General features: G+C 35.7%; 1 protein-coding gene across 2 annotated transcripts in view; it reads right to left on the minus strand.

Moving 5' to 3' along the window:
- Positions 1 to 18,623, minus strand: part of MMP16 (matrix metallopeptidase 16) — a 178,043-nt gene that overhangs the window by 20,076 nt on the left and 139,344 nt on the right. For both annotated transcript variants that reach the window (XM_065628035.1, XM_065628036.1), the window contains one exon: positions 162 to 300. In XM_065628035.1, the coding sequence (XP_065484107.1) occupies positions 162 to 300 (139 nt within the window). The remainder of the gene's footprint in view (positions 1 to 161; positions 301 to 18,623) is intronic.

The raw sequence follows: 18,623 nt of genomic DNA on the forward strand, positions 1-18,623 counted from the left end.
ATCAAAGCTGTAGGTGCCAAAATGAGAAAACATAAGTCATTTACTCTTCATTTAGCTAACAATTTGCAATGTAATTTACAAATCATTAGTAAAAATAAGCAAGATATATTCCAAGAAAACATCACAGCCGAAAGTATTACACAAAATCTTACTTTCCTTACCTTTAAAGAAGACAAAATTCCCGTCACTGTTTTCATAAACTGCATCAATGCTGGAAGGCAGACCCCTCCAGAAGTAGGTAATCTGCATGGGGTATCCATCCATCACCCTGTTGTTTCTGACTCGCCAGAACCACTGATCCTGGAAACCAAATATACATCTCTTACTATGCTTTGAGGCACTTATCTGTGATCAGTTGCTGTCTTGAAAATACTGCACAGCCTATCCTAGCATTTTTAGAGTATGACCTTTTGGCGTTTGCATAACCATATTTATGTTTGCATTTGTGTCACATCCACACATCACAAATGCGTCAGAAGTAGTTTTTTCCTGAGGTGGGAATAAGTTACCCATGTGGTGTGTTTGGTGTAAATAGCCTTTGGCAGAACATAGAGTGTGCTGTATGAGATCGTGTATCTTTCTCAACATCATTCCTAGAAAGGGTCCGATTTAAAATTTGTGGACTGACTACAAGTGCTTTTAGATTAAACTGTAAGTATATGTGTAAGCCTAATGTAATGGGACTACAGATAGGCTTTGAAGATCAACTACTTCAACAAGCCATTTGTTGCAGTGGCCGCTAACAGCGAAAGGTTGATAGATACAGCTGTAACATTACACCATCAGTCCAACAAGAATTACATTTTGATGACAACTTTACTGTAGTGAAGATTTGCAGTCTCTCTGTGCGATATGAAACGTTAATTTGCAGCCAGTTAGATGTGCTAAATCCAGTGTCCTGGTAGACCTCTTTTAGCTCGTTGCCATTTAAAATGGCTTCTTCCTCTGGGATATGCTATTATTTTAAGTGAGAGTCATACGGAAGTTGCATTGTTGAGGAATGACGAATGTTCCAGTTGAGAAAGGAGGATGTGACACATTAGCTGGGTGTTGATACAAGATGTTGTTGCACCTCTTCAGCTCTTATAACAACAACAGTGCCAGTTCATCCAGTATTTAGAGATGAAGGATGGGCTAAGCAAGTATTTAACTTTTTACACATATTTGCACATTTTTAAAGCATTAGTACTATATTTAAAAAAAACCCAAACAAACAAACAAAAAAACCCAACAAAAAAACCCTTGAATGATAAAGAAAGTGCTTTTCTGTCAGATATCTGTCACAGTTTTACATGACAGTTCAGCCTTCCTTCCGTATAGGTCAACTTGCCACGCAAAAGAGATCTGTGCTCTTATGAGAACTGGCGCAGCTGAGAGAGATTAATACTTTGTAGGACCAGGCTTATGATGAACTGTAATCACCATCTTTCCAAACCTGAGATCACAGCTCTTTGTAATTGTTTATCTTTCCAATGACTCAACAGTTTATAAATCTCCATTAAATGTATTAGCCATACAAAAACAAAGCAGATATATATATAGAAATATATCTTAATCATGTACATAAATGAGTCTAATATTGAGAGAGTTGTCTCGAGTCCCAGATTTCTGAGAACTTTAGTATTAAAAAAGTTCAAATAGCTTACAAAACCTGAAAAATATTATATTGAAAAGTTGTAATTGTTCGGAAAGAATTCTACTAAAATCTCTTGCATTTAAGGAAGGTTAGCAAATAATTTTTTTAGGATTATTTGACTAAATTCCAGTAAAATAGCTGGCAAAACTGAGGGAATACAACTTAGAGATACAAATATTTAGGAAGGCCTAAGTGAAGCATGTGTTCTGAATGCTGGAACAGATAATGTCAATCTCTGTTATTTTTTTATTACAGCATGGAGATAAGACAAGAGGACTTTAAATAAGCAAAAATAGGGGGAATATTCTCAAAGTAAACATTTGGAAGCACTTTTTCATTGAAACAGTAAGAAATGCTTGAAATGGATTTTCACGTCAGATTTTTTAGGCATCATCAATCTAGGAATGACTTAGGGAGGAATGATGTCATGATAAGTCTCAATAGACCAAACAATTCTTTGTCCTCCCCAAATTTCTATAAATGCCTCAAAATCCAGGCAGTATATCAGAGATCAGTTCTTAAAGTTTAAAAAAAGGACAAACAAACAGCAAGCTGCAGTGGTTTAAACTGCAGTCTTTGTGATATCTGTTACTATCTTCAGCACAATGGAATATTCCAGTCTTGTCTTTCTTCACTCTAAGATACAGATAACCCTTTTTATTTGTCTGGATTTTGTTGCAAAAGCAAATGTTAGAAAACAATGTTTAGTTCCAGGAAGGAACACATCCAGCTCTCATAAAATGTCCACCAACTCAGAAGGACATTGATCAAGTTGTGGGTGCAAAATAATCAAGATGTTTAGAAGCTGAACAAAGGCTGACTACTTAGCTGAATACAAAGGCTGTAAGTACACACATAATAACTTCATTGAACAAAGATCATAAATGAAATGTTCAGGCTTTCAGGAGTTTCTCAATACAACGCGCATACTCTGGCAAGTCTGGACATAATCTTCTTTTGATGAGACTTAAACAACATTGTTAAATATTCAAGCAATTCCATTAGCTTGTGTTTGTTTGTTTGTTTACAAACAACAACAAAACACAACCCTCTCAAGCAAACAAGCAAATATCCCCCAAATTTTAAATAGTCATAACTATATTCAATAGTTCACAAACTTCCAAGTGTTAAGATGGATGTGGCTGGAGTAGCAAGCCGTCATTTTGGTTAGGGTGGTACTGCTCTGCGGATTGGCTAATACTATCCCATCATGTGATTTCTGGTATAATATCAAAGTGTCAATGGAATGACCTCAGTAAAGAGACTAAACTTGCATTCTTAAAAGCCACTGACTCTGTAGCGAACACAGATTTCACAGTGCAACAAAGCCTGTAAAATCAACAAGACAACAAAGATCTTCTTGTGAATGAGTTCAGTTTCAGCCTTACTGATTTGTAGAATATATTTGCATTAACTGATTTTGATAACGAGACCAATGAAATTAGATTCTGAAGATCCAGTATTGAGTTGTATGTCAAATTGTGTATTTAATATTTAATATTAGCAATTTGCAGTGCGAGACTATTCTTATTTATTTTTTGCTTAAATTCCTTAGAAAACCAATAATTTTTTGTGCTACACCACAACTAAAATCTTCACAATAATACAATTATGGCAAAGCTATAATGTTTGATTAATGCAGTACAGTCCCAGGAATTTGGTTTTATATATTTATATAGTAATGTCAATACTATGTATCCATAAGCTTTCAACAAGAAATAATTCAAGGTATCTGACAAGAAATGAATTCAGCAGGGTTTTTCTGTATATACATATCCACCCTGCACTGGCACAGGCCTTTTCACCTGACACTGATTATTACAGATCCCCACTCTATCCTATAGTAATTTTAGAGATACTTCCAATAGAAATGTTCTCTGAAATGGTATCATGAAAAATCATAAATCTTGAAGATATTTTCTTCTTGATTTTAATATGTATCTTGTTACTTTCCAAATTCTACAAAGAAATGAGAGTACTACTTCTGTACTAATACTACTAGATTAGTGTTCACTGACTTACATAAGTAGAATTGATTTGATCAGATTTCTATGTATACAATGTAAAAATCTGTTTAGAAATGAATCACTGAACCTGACACCATAAGGTCCTTATGGAAACATTCTAAGATAAGCTTCACTTGGTTGTTTACTTCTCTACACTGATTATAAAGGGGATGTAGAAACCTGTCTCCTGTTCAGGTGTTTGCATTGTACAAAGTAGGCATCTAACGGCAAGTGACATAAATCCCAACCATTTCCTACTTTTTGTGTCCTAGGTTCAACTCATCATAATGCAAAGAACATAAAATCATAAGGATGACCACAGAGGGCCAGATCAGGGTTCATCTAGGCTGGTAGCCTATCTCCAGTGGAGCCACTGGCAAATTAACAGATAAGACTTCAGCCCTGAAGTGGTCAGCCATTTGAACTAGATGATCATTGTAGGTCTCTTCCAAATGCATTCTATTCTATTCTATTCTATTCTGTTCTATTCTATTCTATTCTATTCTATTCTATTCTATTCTATTCTATTCTACTCTATTCTGTTCTGTTCTGTTCTTCTATTCTACTCCATTCCATTCCATTCCATTCCATTCCATTCCATTCCATTCCTAATTCTATTCACAATAAAAACAAAGGGAACAGCCAATGACACCTCTCTGATACACTCTCCCAGTCACCCATCACTTGTGATTCAGGGACCTTCTGAATCAAAGGTAATAATTTTGTGATTAATAGCACTTGGTGGACTTTTACTCCTTTGGACTCTTTCCTAAACATATGCAAACTTAGACCATCCACAGCTATCTGCAGAAATGTGTACAACAGTTTAACTACCCACAGTGTGAAAAGCCATAAGCAATCATCAACAATCACAGCTGCTCACTGGTCTTCTGCATTCATTCACCTTATTTCCTTTTCTTTATCACCAAGAATAGTAGCACTTTGACTGTAAGATCTAACGCAAGATCTTTATGGCTTCATATTAAAACTACCTCGTAGACTAAATCCTTCTGATTGTTTTCGTGAAATCTTTCTGTACTGTAACATATCTGGAAAATATTAAGGATAGAGGATCTGTGGCTCGAAATAAGGTCTTCTTGTGCCATTGCCTTTAATGTCTGACTATTCCATTCTGAAACATAATTGTGAACAAAACATACCATGCTCTTTCTTCTGCTGATGGTATCCTGTAGAATCCTTATTTTCCTGCTCTATTTTCGACAGATTTACGTGCCATTGCAATAATGATGAACAAAGTGGTATTGGTGATCAGTAAGAACCCTACAGGTTTCCACAGAACTAAAATATTGGAAATATATAATTTTAGCATTTTTATGGTCTTATTTAAACAGACAGAAGCAGGCACATTATTTGCCAATGGACGTATTTTTAGAGAGAACCAGATCAAAAAGAATCAGCAAATATCTGGAAATGTCTGAGAGCAGAACTGGAAGTTTGCATCATTTATAAGATTGAGCAAGGTAAGTAAGTATTGGCAGAGGTTGACAGAATAATTTGTTTACGTAAATTTAATTTTCCTGGTTGACTCTCCTATGAATATACTAGACAGAGCAGTTTTAGACTGCCACAGTTCAAACACTGGAACTCAAGAAACTCTAGCATGAGGCTGCAAAGCATGCCAAGGATCTTTCTGTTGTTTCTGATGTGATAGGCTCTGCTTGTTGAAAGAATGGATTGTTTCAGCACATACAACTAAATATACTTAATTTGTCTTAAACAAAGTTATATTTACCAGCAATTTTATCATCCAAATTTTGATAAAGAGATACAATTAGTGAAAATGTGTTTTCTACACAATTCAGCTATTACTGAAATTGCTAAGAGGTGTAGTCCAAGAGAAAGTGTTTTCACTCTAAGAAAGCTCTTTCACACTTGAAGTAAATAGCTTGAAACGGCTTCTCTGACAAAACACATCTCAGAGTATTTGGTTATAATGAATAAACATAGTTTTGTCTCTTTTGAGAAATATTGTGTATTGAAAACCTGTTTTTTCCACTATATTTACTAAATATATTTTTTTTTTCTCCAAAACAAAATAACTCCTGCAGACAGATTGAACACAACTTGTCACACACACTCCAATTCTAAGCCTGACAAACACGTACATTTAATGCATAGCTTTTAGTGCTTTTCCTTGATGGCTAGCAAATGCGTTTTTGCAAGCATCCATAGTTACCCAATAGCTTCAAATATATCAATCACTCCTGTGCAGCTGGGATCTTACATAATAATGGATCATTAAATATTATGACTATAGACTTAAACTTGGACAATTACTCCCAGTTCAAAAAGCAGAACTGAAACAAAACAAAAAAATCAAAATGCAATTGAAAAGCGAGCAATATATCTAAGCATCAGAAAATGAGTATTGAGTAATGAGAGACTGTAAGCTGCTTCAGAACCACTGTACAGATAAAGAGTAATTGTAGGATGAAAAAGCAGGAGCAGTCACTCAAATTGATCATTATGAAACTTGTTTTATTTAGAAGATAGGATACTACTGAGAAAAAAAATTAAAGACAATATAGCCTTTAAGAAAACAAACAAACAAACAAACAAACAAAACCCAAACCTGAACAGAGCTTATACATAAATTATTTTGCACTGTAGGTAGATGCTCTAGGTATTTTTTCCTGTGCATATGTAAATCAGAGGTTAGATGATGGGACTAAAATGTAGTACATTGTGTACTTTGAATGAAGGGGGTATTAGAGTAGAAAGATCTGGTTCATAAGGCGTAATTTTCAGAATTTGTTGCTAGACACAGTCTTCTCCTAATCTTGCAATAAACTGATTTTAGCTTTTTAGTGATGATTGTGTTAATTTGTTCTTCATGTTTGATTCCATGAACCCTTTCAGAATAAGTTCTAAACCAAAGATTTTGTACCTTTCATTTTATTTATTTCTATTTGATGCTGGTAAGCATTGATGCCATCTCATTTTTTTTACAATGAATGTTTAAATCTGTATTACTATGAATAATTAATTTCAAATTTGGTATTTATTCTCACCTTAAACATCTTCCAGGTTCTTTAAGGGAAACAACTGATGGATAGGAGAATTAAAAGCAACCTCCAGATATATCATTTCATCCCTAATACACAAACTAGTGGAGTTTTTAGTGCAAAATTAATGGAGCTTTCTTCTCTTGGCACCTCATTTTCTCCTGCATCTCTGCATCAACAACTATTGCCAACAAAAAAACATCAATATGCTGCAAAGTCTCTAGAGCTCTGCCATTTATTTTATACCTAATGAACTCTACCTGTAATTCTGTAATGACATGTGACATTCTGACTCAGAGGTCCAAATGATACTTACTAAAACAGAAATGCTGCTCAATGTCAGAGTCATTCTAAAAAGTCTACAAAGAGCTAGAAAGAAAAAAAAAATGAAAACTTTTCAAGTGGTAACTTTTATACCTACTTGGAGGTGAAAATTAAGCTGACTTCAGGAAAATTAGGTTTTGTGCTGGTTTTACAGGGAATCTTAAAACTCACTGTGGGTATACAAGGCAGGAAAAGACTTAAGGCAGACAGTGGGATAGGTGAATTACAAAGACAAATCACAGTTGTAAATTATAACATTTTGATAAAGACTATAAAAAAGTGTGTGAAACTGCCAGTAATTTGTGAAATGTCCTCACCTTGTACAGAAAATATCTCTGTGTGAATCTATCTCAGTGAATACTGAGACTCTGACTTGATGTTAAAGTATACATATAGTACTGTTAAGGGTATTTCACCAACAAAAGATGTAATGAGATATAAAACTGGAAAACTTATTACCTACAGCTGCGAGGGAGAGAAGTTTTACCATAGGTAGATTCCACTGGGATCACTGCTTGGCCTACTTCATTAAAAAAAAAAAAAAAGGGCAAGTAAATGTAATACTTCTGCCCTAAATCAATGTTCATTAAATGTTGAATTCCAATTGATACTGTAGCTTAATGTTATTGACAAAACACATCAAGGTTTCACACTGGATCATGTCTTCTCCCACAAGCCAGTCCTGACCATGTGGAAAAGCAAGCCTTTGTCAATGGAAGATCAAACTTACTCAGCAGCTATTCAAAGCAGGAGCAGCAGACCGAAACTTTCAGACAAATGAGAATCATTCTAATTTTTTTCCATCTGAGTACTGCAAAACCAGACAGTGCTAAATAATCTACTAAGCTGTTTAGTACAATATCTTTAAATTGTTGTCTTGAAGATAAAGAAGAGTTTCAGTTACGTGCAGAGAAACTTATTGGAGGACAAAACCTGAAGAGACTATATTTCAAAACTGCAATCCAGGAGAGAATGACGTTCCCGTATTACATACCTTTATGGAAATATTAAGAAACTTCCTCAATTTGGTGCATGCAAGATATATAATATCCTTTTAAAAATCTTGATCTAATCTCAAAAGACACTTTTCCACATCTACGTCATCTGTTCATGTGAATTTCACCAGGGGATCTCGATGGCAATAATGGATCTGCAGCATGTGGGATTAAAGGCTTTGTTCCTACTCATTTGGGGAATTCCACTATTTATTTAATAACATCAATTTTCAACATTCCAAATTTGGAATTTATAGCATTCAACTCAAAGGACACCACTGCACAGAACAGGAAAGAAAAAGAGAATAAAATGCCTTTGAGCAACTTTCTGTGATATACCTTTCAAGGAGCAGAAAAAGAGTTACAGGAGCAGAAAAAGAGAGTTACAGTTCAGGAGATTTAAACGTAGAAAAAATATTAGCACAATTCTAGTCATGAGAATGGCTATTGAAATGACCGGGGGTTTTTTTTCTGTTTTGCATTTTTTTTCCAATATAGGATTTTCAAGGAAACTTACAGAATAGCCCTGTTTCAGTTCTTACATAATTCCACAGCAGAAAACAATTGGCTGTAGTGAGACTGGAATCAGACATTAAATGGATGCTACCAATCTAGCTCATTTTAGGAAACAATTAACTAAATGGACTATTGTATACACACACAGAATACTTTAGCTGAGCTTGTTATTAAGCCGATTCACATTAACAACAAACAAAGCTCCTTTAAAACTACAAAAGGCTGTTATCCGTTCATTAGCAAATGAATGTGTAATGTCATTGAAGATGACTTATTTGAACTTCTGGAGACAATTCATCTTTCCTAATGTGTTTGAGACAACAGCATGGTTGTAATAGGGTAAAAATGTGGTCTGAGAACTACTCTGAGAAGTCAGAGCATTTAACACTGCTCAGGAAAACCTCCACACCTCCTAAATTAGGATCCTGAACCTCCCAATCCTGTCCCCACTGGAGATGAGACCAACTCACTAGATTCAAAATGAATGGATGTAAAAGCATCACCAAATCCTAGTCCTAATTTTGTTGCTTCCTTATATCCTAAAGCAAGGAATACACGTCCTTGATTCATCTTATTAACCACTGCTAATTACCATTTATTATTGTCATCTAATCAGACACTGAAGCATTTCTCCAGACACATTAAAGTCATTGTTTGTTGTGATCTTATTCTTTTTCTTAACAATATGTTAATGCTAAACAACATCATGAACAAAAGAACTAACTGCTGTGACTCAGCACAGGAGCAAGTAAAAAATGGGAAAACTTACCCACTTGTTGTTTATGGGAAGTTTGACACTGGGCCTGCTTTAAAGTATCTGTTTTCAGCTGAACAACTGACATGTAAAGTTCGATAGTGTAAATGCATTTTCAAGCAGAAAAACTATCTAGTGATTTTACCTGGGAAACCTCTGCTAGAGAGTAGCACATATTTTTTTCCTAGTACCAATATTATATGTTTTACTACGTAACTGACAAAGTGAAGTAATGTCAAGTAATTTATTCAAGGTCAAAAATGGCTCTGTTTATGTTAAAAACTAACTTCTTGGCTTCATATTCTGAGTCCTAACTATTTACCTAAATAGCCAGTTCTGCTCATTTGAGATATGTGCAAAACTGTTTTTCATTGCTCATGCTGAAATATCTTGCTATGTTTTTCTTAAAAAAAACCCAACCAACCAACCAACCAACCACACAAATAAAAAAGCTACAGTAATCCAGAAATCAGGCTTCAGAGATTAGGGAAAATATGAAAAATAACATTTATTTTCCAAAGGCTATGGCACTCCATATACACTCTCTCTTCACAAGAGAGACCTCCTTTTTCTCCTCTCATTTTTAAACTGTTCCATAGATCTCCTTCATGGACACTAAATAAAAGGAAATTGTAACGTACACTCTTGCTCTGTTTCTGTTTTATGTACCACCAGGGCGCTGGATGTAACAAAAGGAACAATGACTGAGGCTGTAGCAAAAATACCTCCTTCACATTCAACACCAAATTCTAAAGTACAGTCAATTAGCCAAAACATTGGTAACCCCTCTGAAACCTCTCCTGACTTCTTGTAGTAATTTCAATAAAGTACTACCAGCTGCATCCCAGTTTTCCCACTTCTAGTGCTGCACAGTGGTAGATCCAAGATGCAGATTTTCTCCTTTATTTTATTTTTTAATTTCTTCTACTCTCTGTAAGCTTCCTTCTTTTACTCTTTCTCTAATTCATACTTCAGTCATTTTTATTGGGTGTGGGTGCCCAGGTGCTGGCAGCGGGACCTGCAGGGTGGCCTCTGAGAGGAAAGGCCGGGGCTGCCACGTGCCAGACACAGCTAGTTCCACTTGGTTCCAGGCGGTTCCACTGGATCCACCTCAGGACACAGCTGAGCCCCTCAGCCAAAGAGGTATTATTTTGTCTAAAATCACCAACACGAAAGGAATACAAAACTATTAATATTTTTAGAATATAACTGTGAAGTTTATTTGAGGTATTATATGTTGAAACTTCGCTAAATATCTTCCATAATACAAAGCAAAAAAGAAAAAATATCACAATGCCGTGAACTTACATTGCCTCTTCCTAAACAAAATATAACAAAATATTCAGCTGAGTAGCTCATGCAGTTTGGTCATTTGCTGTGCAGAAATGGTTTTGGACATCTATTTCGTTCACTGTTACTGTATCCAAATACCCTGTGTGCTTCATTGAATATTGAATGTATAAGACATACATGCACGCACAAAGAAAAGCAGGTCCTAAAATAGATCCTAGGCTTAAAAAAATGTCCAAAGAGGTTAAGGAAACAGGCTTGGTATAATTCATAGAGAACTGCCAGACAAATGACCTCTTAAAAAAATGCAGTGAATGCAGCCTATTTGCAGGGGCAACCACAACCATGGCTACAGTTCTCTTTTGGAAGAGATGCCTTGATTTAAATCCCAGCCCTCACCTGTCTCTGCTCAGCTGAGTGCAGTAACTAACCGCAGTAACTCTAACTAACTTTCATCTGCTCAGCAACAGACATGTGATTGCTGTTGCCCTTTCCAGTGCTGGTCAAAACAAGTAATAAAAACCAAAACAAAACACCAAAACCTCTCTACATTTCAAGTTAACAAATTTAAATTAGTGCATATGAGCAAATTCATTCTAAAATAAGCATCTATTAAGACGCTTTGATGTACATTTGGTTAATATTTAAGTCTGAAATATTGTAACCTCATTTTGTTACAGCTCTGTTCTCATTAGCAAACGATTCTTTCCTTATATCATTTATTTTAATTCTGTCAGTCACATTCAAATATGTATTTCATAATTTCTTCATTATCAAACTGTATGTGAGCTTTTTATAGAACTTTTGATGTACATCCATCCGTCTTCTCTGTTTTTCCTGTGTAGACAGCAGCAATGGCACTTATCCATCTATTTTCTTTGTATACATTAACCTTTCAAAACCACTCTGAAGCAATCAAAAGCTGTAAGGATCTATAGAATACTTTCAGTTCAAGGTAAAACCATAATGCAGAATATTTTTTAAATGTGCTGCAGAGTCTTGGGTTACCATCAGTGGCTGGGTGACACTAGATCTTATATCATACATGAAATTCAGCAATCTCAGAGACCCCTAACAATACCATGGGTTAACCTGAGCCTTAGGAGGAATATTACCATGTACTATATCACTATCATGTACTTCCATAAGCATTTGGCTCTTCCTGGAAAATCTTCCACATCAGAACTTGTCCAATATATCTATCTGGATAACAAGTCTGACAGCTACAGACCTTGCACTATGGTGTAGGTGCTATTGCTTTTCTGATGTGTTCCAGAACATATTAATGGTAACAACTTGGGCATGAGAGTCATGTCATCAAATGCTTTGTCTTTGCCAACTGATTATTCAATTAAAAAAAAAAAAAAGTATTATAACTATCTCCCTTTGGATGGGTTTCTGCTGTATTCCTAACTGAATTCAGATATTCAATTCATTCTGATTTTGTCCAAATAACTAAAATAACTGAAACTCTATAAAATGTTCTCATGGCCACATGATGATGTTTCTATATGAACAAACAAATAGCCAGCCATAAAAGAGGCACAATAAAGACCTCTAAAGACATCAAATCTAGGCTTGCAGCCCAGTATGCCTGGAATGCTCCCATTCCCTCTAATGCTCTGTAGGTAACAGGACATGCACATGAAGTACTGCACAAACTCCTTCATCCACAGGATGAACATCAGGCCTTTACGAGCAGTTGATTGTTTATTTCCCCAGTAGTGACTGAACTTTAAGCCTACAAAGCCATCTGTACATTTTCTTGAACTCAATTCAGTTGCCTGTACCTATGAGGAGTTCATATAGAAGTCAATGAGTTCCATAAGTTCATGGAGCAATGGTGCATTCTGCACCACGGAAGGGTAAGAAAATTGGGCTTTTTAAATTATAAAATAATTACTCATTTTCTTGATTAAAACTGAAAAAAATTCTCATTGCATTGAAAAAAAAACTTCTGCTGAGGTGTATGTTATATTTAGACTGCAAATATTCTAACAATGATGACTCAAATAGAAAAAGTATGACATGTTTTCATTAGTAGATGTGCCTGTGTATGTAATATAATCTAAACAAGGGATTCTTGATAGATCCATCTTTGAAACCAGGTGGGTATATATCAGGGGCTAAATAATGAAAAAGTGTGAAAAGGTTTAACAATAGTTACATAAAAATATGAAGTGAAGATGTCTGCTTTGCAGTAGATATCCTTGTTTCTTTACAAATCATGGTGTAAAACCGAGTTTGAATGAATATTGTCTTTCTGAGAAGCCTGCGTTTATACAGGCTGTGTGAACACACGATTATGGTTCTCAGAAATATCACAGGATATATGATGAATATAATGGTTAAATTTGTTAAATCTCCTTTTCCATTTACCAACAGCTACTTCTTGGTACTTACACTAACTCATTCCCCTCCTGATGCGCTCTGTGGGAAACTAAGTAACCAATACTTTTCAATGACAGTTTGCTAGCTTAAATCTGACAAATGTGACCTGCTATTCTATTTGAAAGCTCAGTAGTACTAATTTTATAACTGCCTTCATTCCCCAAGTCCTGACTGGTATTATATGCCATACTCTCCACTTTTCTTCCACACTTTCACAGCTTCTTTCACCCTTTCATTAAAAAAAAAAAAAAAAAAAAAATCAGGAACATTGGACTACCTGTTTTGCCTTTAATAAAACTGCAATTCCCCAGAAATAGATAGGATATCAACATAAAAGTATTTTCAAGATTCTTTTCTCAGCTGCACAGTATTCCCTAGCAGTCTGCTATCTTGCCTTACCAACAATAGCACAGACATTAAAAAAGAAATCTCGTTCCTGGAGAAGACCAAGTGTACCATCTAGGATCCTATCGAAAAAGTAGTGATTTCCACCCCCACCCCCACCCCCCCCCCCCAGTTTGTAATTTATTTCTGCTACGCATCTTGGGCCCTGAGAAGAGAATAAGGAGTATTTGGGTTTGTGTGCCTACATTTTTTTTTGTAACTTTCTCCACTCTTTCCCCCCCTGAATGATACTTGATCTGTGTGAAATTGTTGACTCCACATTTGTCTGAGCAAAACAGAACAACCATTCTAATGAAATCAGAATAACTGTTTTCTCTACCTATGATTATATGATTCTACAACTAGTAATAGGAAAGCATTCATAAGAAAGTAAGAAGAAAAAAAACATTTAAAGAATAAATGAAAATTGGGAAAAATGTTCCTAACAGAACAGTAATGTTACAAGTTGCAAAAAAAAGAAGGATGTCAGTGGGTGAGGGCAGAGCATGAGCTGATGGAAACCACAATGTACGTGTCATACGCACATACACAAGCACAACCCACCAAACCAGCTGTGTTGGTAGCTCTCACATTGACATTTGTTACCTCTTTGAAGACCTAAAATAATCATGTCCCTCCCTTGAAGCTTCATAATCACTGAAGCCAAATTTCATGATTTTGCAATACAGATGCAATTTGATATGATCCTAAGTGCAGATGCAGTATGTGCTCATGCTACCACTTACCCTGTCCCCCTGCCTTCCCCACACCGCACATTGCGTGGATTCTCTGAGGAGACCAAAAGAAAGTGCAGTGCCCTGGTGAGTCATGTCAGAACCACAGGTGGGAGCAAGAAACAGTGAGTAATTTAGGTATTTCCTCCTGGTTGCAGTAGTTTAGGACAGTCCATGCATAAACAAGAGACTGAAGCTGCTCTAACCAGGCTGGGGCTCCCAAGAGGGTATCTCACTCTGTGTAGGGGAAATAGAAGAGCACCTACCCTACTCATTTCAGTGCCATACCACCCCTGTCCACATATGCATATCTATAACAGGTAGATATGAAAATATGTATATCAGCCTTCAAAACTGCATGGGTTGGTATACCTTCATGTAAGATTTCTGAAATTGCAAAGTGGAAAACATGTAGTTATTCAGGTCAGAGCTGTGGTTTCTTTGCAAAAGGAACCAGATACTTCTAAACAATGAAAGAAGGCGTCTAATTTTATACATGCCAACCCTTCTAAATGCAAAGAATAAGTATATATTTCTGTTAAGCTTCCTTTTCTGTTCCTGTATTATCATCAGTGGCCATGCAAGTCAACTAATGCAATACTCCAAAGGCCAAAATGTCCCAAGCTTTTGTCTCAAAATCTAGCTATTGTAATTGGGCAGCTGAGGAGACAAGTATTCTGAGACAGATCAAAACTAACAAACTTGCTAACTAAACACTTAGATAACGGACTAACAAGAGGCTGTTTGTAAATCATCAAATGGCTTACAGAAGTCCACACACTGGTAAATGTGCAGACCAGGGCATAAGCAAGTTCAGATTTTTAAAATACACAACATGAGTCTAAAATATGTTGCTGATAACTCAATCTTTCATGTTGTTAAGGATATGAATTAAACAATAAACTCCGATAAGCTGATAACATGAAAATAGGGGAAGACATGACATAAGAAACACTACAAGACAGTGTATGGGGGTCATTTTGGATTCAAGCTGCTGCAAGCTAAGAAATTAATATATGCTGTTTGATCTCAGTTTAATGCTTACAATCCACAAACATGTGCTGACAATGAAAATAAGTGAATTTTGGTGCCAAATCTAGCTATGAGCAGCATGGGGCAAGGCTATGTAAACCTTCTCTCCCATGGAAGTGGCAAGATTAGAAAAGGGCTGTAGAAGTTCCCACTGTAATCAGCAGGTGAACAGTAATATTCTTGGAGTGAGTCAACTTTGAGGTTGACAGAAACAGCAAAAAAAGAAAAACAGGCCATTAAGAGTGGCATTTCCAGCAAAAAGCGAAGTGACACCTGTCATGATAATGCAAATATGAAAACGGTAAATATTTGATTGTCTTTGCTCACTTTCTGTGTCACTCAGATATAGGGATCAGATAATGAAGAAAGTGAAGGAATTTCTAACAGTCAATATGCAATATTGTAAATTACATCTGATTACAGATAGGCTGGGAGTGTACAATTTGAAGCAGTAAATGACTATGGGTGTTATAAAGGGCAGGCCAGACATTACTCTAAAACATCAGCAAAGGCTCCATCATGATGACATTGAGGAGAACCACTGGTGTACTGTTGGGGACAATGGGAAAGGGTTGAAATCTGTCATTATCAACTATAACCTTTGACCTAATACAGCCTATTCTCAATGAAGATATTCTCACTGGACAGATATGTCAAATCATTAACTAAAATGATCTCTGCCTCATTTTGATTTATAGATTGGACATGTATTATAATCAAATTTGATCTTGTACAGGAAAACAGTTTTTTATTTCATATATTGGTACTGTAAGGCAATCAGCTGTTTCTCGTGTTATTTTACCTAAAATGTATTATGTCTCCCTGTCACGTCAAAGGTACTTTACTCTGAGCGAAATCTTGTTACAGTTAATGGAATTATTTCCCACTGCTTTCAACTGGGCAAAGTTTTCACTCAGTAGGCAAGGAAGGCTACATTTAAAAATATTGAAGCTATAGCTTATAAAAAAGAAGAAAATATAGGATTTAAATAAATATCTATTATAACTTGAATATTTTTCAACAGATTTTCAATACTGTGAATAGCATTTCATGATTTGTTGAAAAAATAAACATGGATGTTGTTTTAAGCCATTTAAGACCTCAACTGTTTAGTAGTCCATAGGAAATGACTAATTCAGAGGAACAAATGAAATTAGTTTCTTTTCATTTAAAAGCCTGCTAACTCCATTGTGGACCCTTCACCCCTTGAAAGCGTGGGGAAAAAAAAAAGAAAAAAAAAGAAATTAAAAATACACAAATACCTCTGGAATATAAAGCTTTATCTCTATGTCAGGATGAAGCAAATATTTCCAAGACTGATCAATAACCACTGCTTGAAGAAGCTTATGTTAGAAGTTATTCCAATTGTTTCCCAAAATATTTACCTAAATAAGTTGAAAGGCCACAATTTTGTACAACAAGAAATTTTAATTAAGCCTTGTGCTTGAAGTGTTTCTGCAATTACTCCCTTTGGTTCCATTAGGATGTAGTCCCAATTAAAATGTATTGTTAATATTAACAAGATAACGCTTGCTGGTGGTACAAAATTGAAGATATGCCTCCATGTAATTTTAGATTATTCCTTGCTGTGAGTTTTTGAATTATTTTTTGTCAATAATGGTTTTTTCTATTCTCTTCTCAATAAATTATTTTTAATCAGTTCACTGAAACACTGGGTCTCTGAAAACAGGCAAGTTCTACAAAATTAAATACCTTTTGTTCCCTAGCATTCAATTAATGCCTTTTGTTCATCATTTTTGTTGTAGTAAATTAAAAAGTAAAATTAATAGGGTTACAGGATTCTCTGATTGTAGCAAGCAAATACTGTAACTGTGAGGAAAAAAAAATCGGATTTGATCTTTCAACTTTAATCATTAGCCCTTACTCAAGTGATTATGCCCACTGTGGACTTATGTGCATATATTTTCCCCATTCTCTGTCTAGGCTTGAGTTATTCATAAGAAATAAAACTGCCAGATCAAAGTCTTTCACGTGCATTTGTTTATCTGTATTTTTAATACCTTTTACTTATTTAATAGTGCTATGCAGAATTATAATTGTGTATTTCTTGCATTTGTTAGTATGTAAAACTTATTTTGATTGAAAGCAGAATTAATGGTCAACTAGACTTCAGAACAACCTCTTGACATATGGAGAGAAAAAAGGAACAATGGTATTCAATGACTAAGAAATATAGCAATTCTAGATACATAAGTAGTACCATATAAGCATGCTACCATTTGTTGGAGGATCCTGTGGATTACTTTTTTGGGGATCAAGAAATGTCATAATTCTATTTTTTATTCAGTATCATTACAAGTATTTTCCTAAGAACATACAAAAATTTGACCCACTCTATCTTCTTGCATTAAGAGAGTAACAAGAGATCTTCAGATTCCACCAGATTGACTCTAATTAAAAAAAAATAAATAAAAACAGAAAAAAAATCTTCTAAAGAATGACTAATACTTAGCCTCACATTTTCTGGTATTTATTAGATTAAAACTATATCAGAAATAAGAATTTGTTAAGATTCACATTTAACTGTCCAAACCTTTATGAACATTGTCCCAAATCCTACTGCCATATTTGTGTATGGGTTCACAAAAGCACTTAAGTATTTCTGTTAACTCAGTCTGTCCATCCATTGTGAAAACTCTTGAAGTCTGAAGTCGCTTTCCTTGACCTGTGAGGACTCTCTGGGGTAGGGAGTGCATTTTGTGGGTATTAATGGCTCATCATGAGATGGTGAGTCTCACAGAGACATGACCAGGTCAGTCATTGAATAAAGTGTTTTAGCCCAGGGCCTGATCCTAGAAAGGAGGGTAGCTTCCTCTGAAAGCTGAGAGAGGGGAAGGAGACAGCAGAGGGTCTTTTGCACAGCAGGAAGGGGTGGAGGTTTCCTCCCCTGCAGTCCCCTTGGTAGTGCTTTGTGAGCAGCAGCCACACACCCCAGTCTTCTCTGCCTGGCCTCTTCTTATGAGTTGAATACAGAAGTCACAAAACAGTCTCTTGACCAAATCTCACTAGCTATTGCCTGTGAGAGTCATGTCCCAAAAGAGATGATGGATCTAATGCTACTGGAAAATGAGTGGGTGAAACAGTAAAATTTCAGTGGATTCACAGAATCACAGAATGACTGAGGTTGGAAGGGATCTCTGGAGGTTTTGGGGGAGTATGAAGAAATGCTTGATCTCTTCTTTGGAGAAAAGTGAAGAAAACAGGCAAATGTTTTGGGAGGCAATGCCCTTTCAGTGCTTATATTTCAATTGCTACACAAAATCACAGAAGTGTTGAGGTTGGAAGGCAACTCTGGAGATTCAGCCCCCTCCTTTACTCAAAGCAGTCAGCTACAGCCAGTTGACCCACTCGATGTCCAGTCAGCTTTGAGTATCACCAAAGATGGAGACTCCACAGCTTCTCTGGATGATTCATTCCAGCGTTTAATCTGTGTTTACACCGAAAGAGTATTTTCTTACATTTAAATTTAATTTAAACAAAGCATTCTGCCTTCTTTTTCTTTCAGAGAAATGAA

Source organism: Caloenas nicobarica, chromosome 2 (genome assembly GCF_036013445.1).
Source record: "Caloenas nicobarica isolate bCalNic1 chromosome 2, bCalNic1.hap1, whole genome shotgun sequence".
Taxonomy (NCBI): Eukaryota; Metazoa; Chordata; class Aves; order Columbiformes; family Columbidae; genus Caloenas; species Caloenas nicobarica.